Source organism: Varanus komodoensis, unplaced genomic scaffold, assembly GCF_004798865.1.
Source record: "Varanus komodoensis strain SLA01 unplaced genomic scaffold, ASM479886v1 scaffold14_1, whole genome shotgun sequence".
Lineage (NCBI taxonomy): Eukaryota > Metazoa > Chordata > Lepidosauria > Squamata > Varanidae > Varanus > Varanus komodoensis.
The window spans coordinates 26,432,887-26,446,984 of record NW_025335438.1 but is presented as its reverse complement, the minus strand read 5'-3'; the positions used below and the strand labels follow the sequence as shown (position 1 = coordinate 26,446,984).

The window sequence follows — 14,098 nt, the reverse complement described above, 5'->3', positions numbered from 1 at the left end:
CACAGGATTACTCTAAAATGAAGTATGGGAGATAGAAAGGCAGGATATGAGGAATGATGAATAACAACAACAACACAATACAAAACTCAATGAAGTGTATGAACTGATTTCTACTCAGTACAGTCAGTAAAAGAGCTGATTATATTTTTATGAATAATTAGGGAGCATAGTTAGCTCCCAAAAGGTTAGAATAACAATATGTAACTATCTTTACATCTGTGCTAAGATATTTTAAAGGTTTGCATGAATATGTAAATAGAAGACATAAAGAACAGAAAATGCAAGTTTTTAAACTGAATTATTAGTTTAATTAGTAGTATGTATTTTCTGTCTTTCTTTCTTAGAGAAATGGTAGTCTTCTACTTCGAATGTATGACTTCCCCAGTAAGTACCAAATATTCTCCAACGCTTAGTATAAGTAGAAATTAATTTTATTTTGCTTAAGTTTCAACAGAAAATAGAATTTTACAATACCTGCTTCTTCCATCCATGACGTTTTATGTTTCCTTTGTTTGGTATTGAAAGCCATCCCTCCATTCTTGATTCTAAGTAAAAAATAACACATATTAACTAACATAGATAAATACAAGAAAAAAAGATTTTAACCTTCATGCAGCCATAAGATATTATCAAACAGATAAAGCAGAAAGAAAAGGCATAGCTAAACAAGAAAAGGGTTGAGACATTCTTCATGCTTAAGCACAAATTTATTCACCATGGCAATGCAAGTATTGCAGGATGAATGGCAAATAATTTTAAAAGGGAAATATCTACTACAGTTTCACAGAAATGTTTTGAACCAGCCAGACAAGACTTAGGCCTGAAAATTGTGTTGCAGCATGAACAATACTTCTAACACCGGGGAAAGGACAAATGAATTACTTTGCATAACAATTTAGTAACTGAAAGCCACAGTTCACAATGAAAGCAGGAGAGCAAGCAAGAAGTACCCTCTTGTCCCATTACTCACAGAAGATAAGAATAGAAGAGAAATAAATAGGGATGCAGGAAGAATCAGCTAAGTATAAAGAATAAAAGAAAAGCCATTTATTCAGGGTTGAAATGACAGTTTTTAAGTCAATTATAAGAATCCTCCATAATCACTGGAAGACAGCCTTTATCCACATGTTTATCAAAACAGCATATGTTTACAACAGCATAATTAATTGCACCCAAGTAGCAAGTCCTGATTATTGAATCTGACCTATGACATATATCCAAAATTTAGTTTATTTTTTCATAATAACAGGCTAATTAAAAGAAAAGTGGCTTCAGTTAGAATTAATTATGAGTATATAAAATAATACCATTTGATACAATTTGGGTGTATCCATGTTTTTAAACGGGGGTGGAAATCCATTGGATTCTCTGGGCTTGGCTGTCCAGACTTGTGGTGGCCCTGCATCCATGCAAGTGCACCCAGTGTTCATTGATCACCCAGGAATCCAGCCCCACACACTACAGAAGCAGTGTTTCCTCTTTTGAATCAGATGCAGCAGCACAAACAGTAGCTACACATGACGTGGAAGAAAGAAGCTGCTAATGGCTGAGTGTAACTGCTAGCAACCTTCCTCTTCTACACCACATATAGCTGTCTGGGCTGCTGTATCTGACATGAAATAAGACAAGTTGTGTGGTGCTCACCAGGAACGGGGACCTGTGCAAGCAGTGTCCCTCTGCTATGCCACCTGCAGCAGCCTGTGACAAAGCTACAGCTGAGATTCGGAAGGTTATGCTACTCGTATCAACAATTAGAAAATAATTGCTTTTGAAATATATAAGGCTTTTAACAAATCAAATGAAATGCAGTATTAACAGACCTGATATAATTTTTTTCACTACAAACATATCTGAATGTCAGTAGGATTTCCAGTGATTTTTAGAATATATAATCTATGGTAAATCTCCACTAAAAAAAACAATGATGACAAGTACAGAGGCCAGACTTTTGCATTCACTACATATATAAAAAGATTTTTAATTATATAACAAGAGCGATTATTTAACTGGAAGCTCAAGCTTCCATATTTCCTCTTTACAGAGAGATAAGCACAGAATTCCACATCCTGCTTTTAGGATTAAAAACTTAAAGCTGCATTATTTTCTATCCACATTCACCATAAATTAAGACCAAAAAAGAAAAATATAAAGCTTTTTTTTTTTCTTTGTACAAGGTGGCATCATGACTTAAAACAGAAGGCAGGCTTGAAGAGGAAGACAGACAAACAGAAAGCCTCTTACCTATAATATTTCCATCAGTTTCATCTGCCTGAAGACTGGCAACACTGGTAGAGTCCATGCCTTGTTGTAGGTCCAAAATTTTACTGCGCAATTGTTCTATATCACTTTCCTTACTATCTAGCTGCATCTGAAGTTCATTTTTACATGTAGACTCATCCACAATTTGCTGCATACAATAGAAAATATGAGGAAATGGTTTTCCAGTAACTATATTAATTAATGTAATAATAAAATGTGGTAGTATTCTTATTGTATGAAAACAAAATGCTAAGTATTTGCAGACACATTACTGGAAGGAAATGATTTTATTGTACAACATTAGTGTTAAATAACACTAAATGTTATTCCTATTAATTATACAGCATGCAAGGAAAATTTTATCACAAAGTGTATATAAGCAGAGGCACATTTTAGGAATGGCATGCCCACTTATGGCAGTAGATAAATACTGATGACTTTGATCCTGGCAGAATGTTGAATTGTTTGGTGGAGAGAAAGGAGGATCAGAAAGAAGAAAGGAGATGAAAGAAAGCAGGTCCATGAAACATGGTAGGAGAGGCAGAGCTAAGGGAAGGATAAGAAATGGGAGATAATTGGCCAAAAAGAAAACAAATTACGCCACGGAAGAAATTGGAAGATGGGGGTTGGGGTGTTGGATGAATGGGATACATTCTTATGGTTGGTTATGGCATGGGGTACAACTATGTAAAGAATAAGAGTTCTGAAGGACTTCTTCTAAAATGCTAATAAACCATGGAAATGGTTAGCTTATAAAGTAAAGAAGGAAAGGAAGAAGAGACTAATACGTAAACTGAAAGATGGAGAAGGACGACTGCAGGTACAAACTATACATATTAAGAAAATAGCGGAAGATTTTTTTGCAAAGCTGTATCAGAATGATGAGATTCCAACTAAGAAAGTAAATGAATATATCCAAAAGTGAGACCTGCCAAAGTTACTGGAGAAATACCAAAAAGTATTGAATCAAGAAGTAACAATCACAAAAGTAATAGAGGCAATTAAGAGACAAAAGAATGACAAAACTCCAGCCCCAGATGGGCTACCAGCAGAGTTTTATAAATCCTTTGAAGGAATTTTCGCTACGCTTCTTAAGGATATATGTAATACAGCATTGTTAGATGCTAAAATACCAAGTACTTGGACAGAGGCAAATATTACATTAATACCGAAAGAAGACACGGACTTAGACGCAGATTCAAAACTATAGACCTATATCACTATTAAATGTGGATTACAAAATTTTTGCCTCCATAATGGCAGAAAGATTGAAGAAGTATTTAACAGACTTTATTCATTCAGATCAAAATGGTTTTTTACCTAAAAGACAAATGAGGAATAATATGAGAACTATCTTAGAGTATTATGAGATGCATATGGAAAAACCAATGGCACTGTTATTCACAGTGGATGCACAGAAGGCTTTTGACAATGTTAACTGGCAATTTATGAAGCAACAATCAGTTCAAATGGAGTTTGGTGAAAAGTTCATTAACGTGATATTAAGCATCTATCAAAAACAGTCTGCTAGGATTATAATCAATGGAGAATTTACAAATACTATAGATATACAAAAGGGTACAAGACAAGGATGCCTGCTATCACCACTGTTGTTTATATTGATACTAGAAGTGTTAAACAGAAATATCAGGGACGATATGGACATTAAAGGTACTAGAATTAGAGATGAAAGCTATAAACTGCAAGCATTTGCAGATGATCTAGTTTTCATAACGGAGGAACCCTTAGTAACAATGCCTAAACTCCTACAAAGGATTGAAGAGTATGGCGAGGTTACTGGGATGAAAATAAACAGAGAAAAGACGAAATTGTTAGTAAAAAATCTTACACAGGAGCAGAAAAAAACTCTGGTGGAACAAGTAGACTTTCAGACTGTTAAAAAGGTTAAATACTTGGGCATTTATCTTACAGCTAAGTATACCACTCTGAAAGAAGACAATTATGATAAACTATTTAAGAAAATTAAGAGTGATTTGGAAAAATGGGCTAATTTGCAATTATCCTTGCTGGGAAGAATAGCGCTAACTAAAATGAATATATGTTTCTAAAGCTTTTGTTTCTATTCCAAATGATACCCATAAAAGTTGATAGAAAATTTTTTGATGATTTAAATGTTCAAATCTCGAGATTTATATGGAGAAAGAAGAAACCGAGGATTAAACTAAAAATACTTCAGGAGGCTAAAGAGAATGGGGGTTTTGGTCTTCCTGATTGGATGCTGTATATCAAGCTTCTGTTTTAACAGGGCTAAAAGAATGGATAACTTTAAGAAATAAGAGAATCTTGTATTTCAAAGGGCATGATTTGCAAATGGGCTGGCACGCTTATATGTGGTATGACAAGGCTAAGTCACATGGCTCTTTTTTAAGTCACTATATTAGAAAATCATTTATGTCGGTGTGGGAAAAGTTAAAGACAAAACTGTATAATAAATTACCAAGATGGCTTTCACCTATGGAAGCTCTTGTATATCCAAAAGCACTGAATTTTGAAGCGATTGTAAGATATGACATTTTGGATAATGATGGAGGACTGAAATTGAATCAAGAAATACAAGAACAAGGATCTAATATTTCTTGGTGGCATAAGGTGCAGATACAATTGAGATATGCTAAAGACTATAGAATGTGGGGCTTTTATAAGGATTTAACAGCATTTGATCAGGTGATGCTTAAATCAGATGAGAAAATGATTAAAAGATTATATAATTTCTTATTAGATAGGAGAATGAAAGATGAACAGGTTAAGGAAACTATGATAATGTGGGCCCAAAACTTTGGATATAATATTGAATTAAAAAATGGCAAAAGCTGTGTGAGAGAAATATTAAGGTAACATTAGCAACTTCATATAAAGAAAACTTGTATAAAATGTTTTATAGATGGTATCTGTCGCCAAATAGACTAGCCAAGATTTTTCCAAATATGTCAAATGGATGTTGGAAATGTAAACATAAATTGGGTACCTTCTATCATATGTGGTGGACTTGCGATAAAGCAAAAAAGTATTGGATTAAAATACATAAATGGCTTGAGGAAATGTTACAAAAATCTTTAGCTTTTAAACCTGAAGTTTTCTTATTAGGCATTATACCTGATGGTATTAGTAAACAAGCAATGTATTTGACTCTGCATGTAACTACTGCGGTGAGGATTGCATTTGCCCAACACTGGAAGAGTGAAGAGCCACCCACCAATGAACTGATCCTAAAAAAGATCTTGGATTGTGCAGAAATGGACAGATTGACTTTGTCACTGAAGGAGAAAGAAGATACTGACTTCTATCAAATTTGGGACTCTTTTTATTATTGGCTAGAGAAACAGGGCTTCACATAGATTTAAATATGTTCATAAGTTAACATAAAAAGAAAAAATGTGGGGGGCTGACCCAGTAGTAGGTCCGATGTTTCCGATGATTGATGTTTTTAGATTTTCTTTGTATTACATTTATTTAGAATAAAACTTATTTTTAAAAAAAAGTGTTCTGAAGGATAAAGTGCTTTGCCTTCTGGGTGCTCTGCTAGGGCAGAAAATGCACAAAATTAATTTTGACTGAAGCATGAGCGGAGCCAGCTGGAGCCAGGGGTAAGACTAGATGGTCCAGGAGACCCCTTCTGACTCACTCTGTTTCTGTGTTTCTATGTTTCTAAAATTATGAGAGCAAAAGTAGGTTTTGTATTCTGAGGTCCCCAACTGTGCCTTGTATTAAGTTTCTTGAGCAAATTTCTTGTCTTTCGTGGCTTTATTTCTCCAACAAGATTTGTCTCACCAGTTTGTCTTTTTTGAATTGGATTTTCCAGTTTCAGTAGAAAAGGAGAAGTTTTGTGTTCTAAGGTTCAGACCCTAGACTTACACCCAATATCTTGGGCAAATTATTTGTCCTTTATGATTAATCAGATGTTCATGGCAGCCACTTTGTGGAAACCTCTGGAAGCATCCTACTCTCAAGTCATAACTGCAAAGGGTTCGAAAAGGAAGAACAAGCAATCCAACAAAGCAATATGGAAATTTCCTATCAAATGGGACTGAAAAGGAAGGGGGCTATCTCAGTAGTTAGAGCAGACAGGAAAGTCATCACGTAAGATGGAAATCTTCCTCATTCCAGTTATGTGTACAGTGACATTCTGCCTCTGGGCAGAGCTATGGATCTAGAAATGAACTCACAGAAATCAAGAATAGACCAAACAAATTCTGATGCCTTCTGTGAACCTACTGGCTTAAGTCTCTCTAATGTACTCTGTAGTGCCTAACAGGTTCCCATGACCCCTTCATGGATTATTTCAGTTGTTTTAATACCACTTTGGTTATATAATAGAGTTCAACTGCAATTGTACAAATAGAGGCAAAATGAACATTTCACTCTTATTAGTTCTAAAATATAAGTTAGTTTTTAAGGGTACCTCCAGTAACTGTGTTTGATAGGACCATATAGAACCAAAATGAAACAATGCCTTACCGCTTGCATTTCATTAAGCTCCTTCTGATATTTTATTACCATCTGATTAAATTTTTCCTTTTCTTGGTTAAGTTCCAATTGTAACTTTCTGTTTTCCTTTTCTTTTTTCTTGTAATCTTGCATATTTACTTTTTTTCTATCTAGTTTAAAATCTTTTCGATTCATAATCTCAGCCAATTTGTTGACAGCCTATAATAAATCAAATTAATATAAACACATTTGAAAAAATAAAGCACTTCACACAATTATGCTACAATAGTGAAAATCAATAGCAGATAATTTTATTTTCAGAATTCAAAGGTAGATACTTTACAATTGAAATATCTTGCTGAAGACACTGTATGTTTACTGGCTCTGTGTTCCACTGATAATACAATACGCAATGAATAGCTTTTTCAATGTTATTTATGTATCAGCCCTTGGAAATTATTTCCAATATTAAGAACATCTGAGTCTTCTTTATAATACAAAAATTCATAAAATAAGTGAAATAAATATATGGATCTCATACTGTACAATGAACATATATTTTAAGGGCCCTAGGTGAATCATTAAGAAAAGTACTATTAGCCAGAATCTGTGCAGATTTAAGACTTACAAACACATATGAAGCAACTTGATACTGAATTAGATCATTGGTCCAACTAGCCTAGCCTTATCTATTTTACCAAGCACTACTCAGCTCTGCTACTTGAGATTTTTTCATTGCCATTATAAGTTGCAAATCAGCCCTGCATGAGCTGTGTGCTACAGCACAAGTTTTACCTTGCTATGAAGCAACCAATCCTATCTTCCACTCTGCATTCTTTTTTGTAAAACCTTGCAAAAGGGGGGCTTATGATCTACTGAGGTACAGCACGATCCCCATATCCACTGTCTCAGTTACCGCAGTTTCACTTATCCACATTCTCAGGGGTTAGAGCGGTAGAACCCCCATGAAAGTGGAAATATTGCAAATATCTTTAGAGAAAAACTGTGACTATCTCTAGGGAACTACACAATCTGTTTGGGGATGCCACATTCTTTGTCTCAGCACTAGCTAGCCTTACGTGTTTTGTCTCTCAGCAGGCACAAAGACTCCAAAGATTATTTTCAGTTTTTCTACTTTTGCAGGGTTCTGTGGCCCTATTCGACCCCCTCCCCCCTGCAAATGTAGTACCTGCAACTGTCCCCTGTGGAACTTGGAGCTCATCCCCACAGATATAGGGGTCCTGTCCTATATTTGATATTTCATGTTTCTGCTATTTTATTGTGAATTTTACATAATATATTTTTTAAATTTTGAAAGGATGTTTAAACCTTTTAAAAAGAAAATGTATATAATTATTAATTCAAAGCTTTTAGTAACATGCTTCGTGTAATCACAGCTGTAAGGAATGGGAAAGGGGATGCATATTGCTGGTCTAACAACATAAACAAAACTTTTTCCCCACTGTAATAACAACGCTAGTATGAAAATGTATCTCAACAAGAAAACACATTTACTATATAAAGAAAGGAAGATCTACTCCATTCAGAAGAAAAAACTCAACAAAGCATCATAAGAGTAGATAAATACCTGTGTTTTAAGAGTCCTTTCATTGTTCAGGTTCTTTTCGTACTGCATTTTAATACTGTTAATTTCCTCTTGTTTCTTCAATTTATAGTCTGTTTAAAAAAAAGACAATGTAACATTTTCTGACATCAATATCAATTGCACACTGTGTGATTTTCCTCATTCATCCAGTATGCATTATTTAATCAAAATAACACAACCACAAGGCTATACTATTTGATCTAGAGTCTGGTACTTCTAGTATTATATAAACTGTTGTAAAAGAATCAAGTATCTTTCATAAAATCATTTATACTAAAAACATTACATACCTTCTTCCAGCTTCTTGATCTTTTCATTTAGTTCAGCATTTTCTTTTGTCAGAAATGCCACATCTTTAGTTAATGTATTATTTGTTTCTTCAAGCTAAGCAAAACAAAAACGTATTTTGTTAAAGCATTTACATCAATAATTTTTAAAGTACCTTAAATAATATAAACTGTTGTTTTGAAGCTATGTTTTTGACAGATTTACTGAAATGCACATCTCCCTCTACCATTATTCCAAAATATAGAACGGGCAAACTCAACCATCTGACTAATATCCATTTATCATTCCTTAGCTTATCATTTATCATTCCTCTAATCATTAATGGGAGCTCCAGCATGTGATGGTCACTTGCCCAGAATGGCTTCTCCTTTAACTTCCCCTAGAGCAGCAGTGTCCAACCTTAAGGCTTCTCTGGACCACATTGGAAAAAGATAAATTGTCTTGGACCACACATTAAATAGAGAAGCACTAACGAAAGCTGATAAGCCAAAAGGGGGGGGGGGCAGGTATGTGCATTATTTTCATGGTATCTACCACCACAGATAAGTAAAAAAGCCCTCACATAATAATCTTAATTATGCAGCACCGTTTGGAGAGTCTTTTAAATTCGTGGAGCAGGTCCCATGTTTGCAATCACTAATATAGAAAATGGACATATCTAAGTAATTAAATTTCATTGATTTATTGATATTTTTATTATAAAAGAAAAAGAAAAGAATGCAACATAAAACTAGTGGGATATCTGACATTGCATTTGAGAAACTAATGCATCAATATCTGGTTAGATGGAAGTAGTTGCCATTTTCAGTGAATTCTCAAGGTGCTCATTAGATATTCTGGTTCTAAGTTTACTCTTAGTGTGCTTCATTCTTGAAATTATTGATAATAGCTGCATTTCACTTGCAAAGTCACCATGAGCACATGTAACATCTGATACTATCAATTCAACTGTCTATGCCTGGAAGATAAAACACTGGAAGCCACACACCACTATAAAACTGAAGCCATGCACGAGTATAAATAATGAGAACATACATACATTTATTTTATGTGACACTCCAACACGACATTGTCATGTACAAAGTTCATGCTCAATAACTGCACAATCAACTTACAAAACAAAATCACAAAAAAAATCTTATAATGTATTAAGTAAGTTTACAATTTTGTGTTAGGCTGCATTCATAGCCATCCTGGGCTGCATGCAGCCCATGAACCGCAGGTTGGACACCCCTGCTCTAGAAGAATCCGTTTAAATATGAAGTTATACATATCTACCTGCATCGGTGTCCTCCACTGAAACAAAAATTCTTGGGTAAGAAATAAATGTGCATGAGTAGCATGCATCTCTACCACAACACTGTAAGACACAAAAGATATTGTTTACAAGATAATGAACTCAATTTTAATGCTTCTAAAAAGTAACTTACCCGGCTTATGATATTGTCCTTATCAGCAATTTCTTGTTTATTTCGTGATGCCACTTTCTTGCTCTCCTGAGTTAGTTCAAAGTACTGCTCTTCAAGGAGTGCTCTGGCCAACTGCTCAGATTCAGCTTTTGTTTCAGCAAGATCTAATTGTGCAGCAAGAGTTTCTCTGAAACAAGAGTTAATGCTATTTCTAATGAAATAGTTCTGTGCAGTTTTTAAAATGCTGGATTAGGCTGGAAAGACCCAAATTTAATTCCCCACTCAGCCATGAAGCTCACTGTGTGATCTTTGAACAATCACTAGTTGTATTTCCACAAAACAATATGGCAGCATGCTGCAAAATCAAGTCTTGTCATTCACAAACCAGTGTGCTGGTACAGGTTCCTAATCATTTGTATTTATTTATTTCATTTGTATACTTCTCAATAGTTGAGGCTCTCTGGGTGGTTAACGAAAGTTAAAAACACACAAACAACAAAAAAATTAACATTCTTCCTTTGTTCCTTCCACTAGCAGTATCTTTGTTTCACCAACAATAAAAAACTCACCACTGCATCCAAACCAAGTTTCTGAACTTGTCATTTCCAATAATCCAGGAATTGTTAGGCAACTGCAAACAATGGGCCCACATTCTGAATTTTTAGTAGCGAAAACAACCCTGACTATTTTTTAGAAGGACAGATACTGAAGCTGAAGCTCAAATACTTTGGCCACCTAGTGAGAAAGACAGGTTGCTTACCTGTAACTGTCGTTCTTCGAGTGGCCATCTGTGCATTCACACATATGGGTGCTGCACCTGCGCAGTGCCTAAGGCCAGAAAGATTACAAAGCTAACAGGTTTTGACGGGAAAAGCTCCGCTCCCCTCCCCCTCAATGATATAAATGGAGCGAAGTGTCCGCCATTTTCTCAGTCTACTGAAGACCAGACGTTCTCCCCCTCGCGGGAGTGAGAGAGATTGCAAAAAATTTGCAAGGGGCCATGATACCAAGATAAAAACATGGTACTGAATAAAAATCCACTCACCGACACTGAGCGGGTGGGTTGTGTGAATGCACAGATGGCCACTCGAAGAACGACAGTTACAGATAAGCAACCTGCCTTTCTTCATCGTGGCCTCTGTGCGTCACACATATGAGTGACTAACAAGCTTAACAGACTCAGAGGAGGGTGGTGTCGTCATCGAAAAACAGCGGAGAGGACTGCCCGGCTGAAGGAGCAGTCCTGTCTGGCACGTACGTCAAGGCGGTAATGCTTGGCAAAAGTGCATGGGGCAGCCCATGTTGGAGCTTTACAGATTGTATTGGGATTGGGATTCCCGCAGCAAAGGTGGAGGAAGCTGCTACCGCTCTCGGAACAACAGGTAAGTCAATTTTGGCAAGTTGATATGCCAACTCAATTGTCTGTACAATCCATTTTGAAAGCCTCTGTGAAGTCACAGGGGAGCCTCTGTCATGGTCAGAATACTTCACAAAGAGGCGGATAGATTTTCGAAGAGATTCTGTACACAATCTGTAAAAGGCTAAGCAATGGCGCACATCGAGGGCATGCAGTGATCTTTCAATCAGAGTCGAGGGTGATGGAAAAAAGGCAGGCAGAACAATGTCCTGATTGATATGGAATGGAGTAACTACTTTGGGCAAAAACGTTGAATCAGTGTGAAGAACAACTTTCTCTTTATGGAAGTTCAAATAAGGAGGGTCTACTCGAAGAGCACAAAGCTCACTAGCTCTTCAAGCTGATGTGATGGCTACAAGGAAGGCAGTCTTCCAGGACAGAAGACGCAAGTCGATAGTTACCAGTGGTTCGAAGGGGGCTCTGGTGAGTGCATGAAGTACAACTGAGAGGCTCCAAGTAGGCATGACAGGATGGATTGGTGGATGGAGATTCGGTAGCCCTTTGATGAATCTTCTAATAACGGGTTGAGAAAAGACTGATACGCTGTGCACTGAACCATGGTAGTGGGAGATCGCAGCTGTATAGACCTTGATGGAAGAAGGTTTAAGCCCCAATTGATGTAGCGCTAGAAGAAACTGTAGGATGTTCTCAATAGAAGCCGAAGAGGCGACAAACAAATTGGATTCTGCAAAAGAGGGAATCGACGCCACTTTGTTGCATTACAATCTTCGCGTTGATGGTCTTAAAGCAGATTTGAGAATGCGCTGGGTATCTAGAAACTACTCGACCCCGAGGCATGGTCTGTTGGATCCGTATGAACGAGTGATGTATCATTTCTGTAACTGGCAAGTCCAGCAGGCCGTGGAATCGTCAATACCGAATCAGAATCGTTAAAGTCGCTAGGCTGTGAGGTTCAATGAAGTCAAGTCCGGGTAGCGAACAGCTCTGTCTTGTTGCGTTATCAAGTGAAGTATGAGTGGTAAGCGGAGAAAAGTGTTGTCGGACAGTTGGAAGAGAGTGGAGAACCATGGTTGACAGGGCCACCAAGGTGTGACCAGGATCCCCATAGCATTATCATGCACGATCTTGTAGATAACCTTCGTTATCAGCAGAATTGGAGGGAAGGCATAAAAAGGGATGTTGGACCACGGAATCATCAGGGTGTCCCCCGTCGATCCCGCTCCAATGCCAGTCCGAGAGCAGTATGTGTCGCGTACCCTGTTCTTGTGGGTAGCGAACAAGTCTATGTCTGGGTGTCCCCACTGGAGGAAAAGCTGATTGCAAATTTGTCGATCCAGCTCCCATTCGTGAGTCGTTGACATTCATCTGCTCAACAGATCGGCTTCCTTGCTTGTCGGTACCGGCTAGGTGAACCGCCAGAAGAGTTATGTCTTTCAAAATGCACCAGTCCCAAATCTTCATCGCCAGATGAGCTAGAGAAGTGGATTTCGTGCCGCCCTGTTTGTTCACATAAAACACAGCAACAACGTTGTCGGATGCAACTTGAACCACGTGTCACTGGACAGTGTCCTCGAAAGAGTGGAGGGCTTTGAAAACTGCCAGAAGTTTGAGATAGTTGATGTGTTTGGCAGATTCTTGTCGGTCCCAAGTGCTCTGTGTTCGAAGTCCTGCACATACGGCTCCCCAGCCGATCAGAGATGTTTGGGTATAGAGTCAGAGTTGGATGAGGTGGACAGGACGGAACACGCACATTCAGATTGTTTGGAACTGTCCACCATTGAATTCCTGGAATAAGCTCAAACTAAGTGCCTCTTAACTCAAGGAATTCAACTGTGCGTCACTAAGTGTTGTGTTATCAAGAAATGGAACATGGTGATGGAGAACGGGCCGCAGGCGGAGAATCACAAAACTCCCCATCGGAGATGGATTCATGCAATTGCACATTGGGTCGCATGGGAGCCGAATGGGCCGAGTGTGCGACCCATCTAGGGGACCCCGGTGGAGTCACCTGCATGGCAATCTGCAAGGTCAGACCCGTAGGCTTTGGTACCGTAGCGGCAGTTGGGACCGATGGTATGGACAAACCCGACTCATGGTGTCATGCTTGATTGGGTTTCCTAGGCTTGTGGGCCGTCTTATCCGACTTATCCTTTTTTGGCTTTTTATGGCCAGAGGATTTGTCAGATCTGCCATGTTTTCTCTTCTCCTTTTGCTTATAAGAAGAAGAAGGTTGTTGAACCTCCATAACTGGGGCACCATCAGCCGATGGGTGTGGCGGAGGAGGCAGAAGCAGGGTAAGTGGCCAGTTGGTCAGACTGCATGAGGGCCTTGTCCCACAGCATTTTCCTCAGGCGGTTCTCACAGTTTTTCCATGCCTGTTTAGTACAGGCCTGACAATGGCCGCATTTGTCGGTTCTGTGTCCCTCGCCCAAGCAGAGGAGACACAGATCGTGTGGGCCGGTAGGAGACATCTTCGACCCACATTGCGAACATTTGCGGAAAGCCGCCCACTGCGCCATCAGGAGAGAGAAATAAGAAGGGGAAGATAGTAAAGAGGGAAAGAGATTTTTTTTTCTTTTAGAAAGTTGGAGAGTAGTCCGGAAAACTCGAATGGGAAGAAAAAACTTGGAGATATAGGATAACAACTAGCAACAAGGAACAAGTGATAACAAGGAAGATCAATACAGGTCGAGAGATAAAGGCTCGAGGCAC

General features: G+C 38.0%; 1 protein-coding gene across 3 annotated transcripts in view; it reads right to left on the bottom strand.

Annotated features, from left to right (window-relative positions):
• ROCK1 (Rho associated coiled-coil containing protein kinase 1) overlaps positions 1 to 14,098 on the bottom strand; it is a 111,062-nt gene that overhangs the window by 27,573 nt on the left and 69,391 nt on the right. For all 3 annotated transcript variants that reach the window (XM_044424240.1, XM_044424241.1, XM_044424242.1), the window contains exons 23-28: positions 10,030 to 10,195; positions 8,602 to 8,695; positions 8,294 to 8,382; positions 6,736 to 6,924; positions 2,242 to 2,407; positions 475 to 545 (exon numbers count right to left, since the gene is read on the bottom strand). In XM_044424240.1, coding sequence (XP_044280175.1) covers positions 475 to 545; positions 2,242 to 2,407; positions 6,736 to 6,924; positions 8,294 to 8,382; positions 8,602 to 8,695; positions 10,030 to 10,195 — 775 coding nt within the window. The remainder of the gene's footprint in view (positions 1 to 474; positions 546 to 2,241; positions 2,408 to 6,735; positions 6,925 to 8,293; positions 8,383 to 8,601; positions 8,696 to 10,029; positions 10,196 to 14,098) is intronic.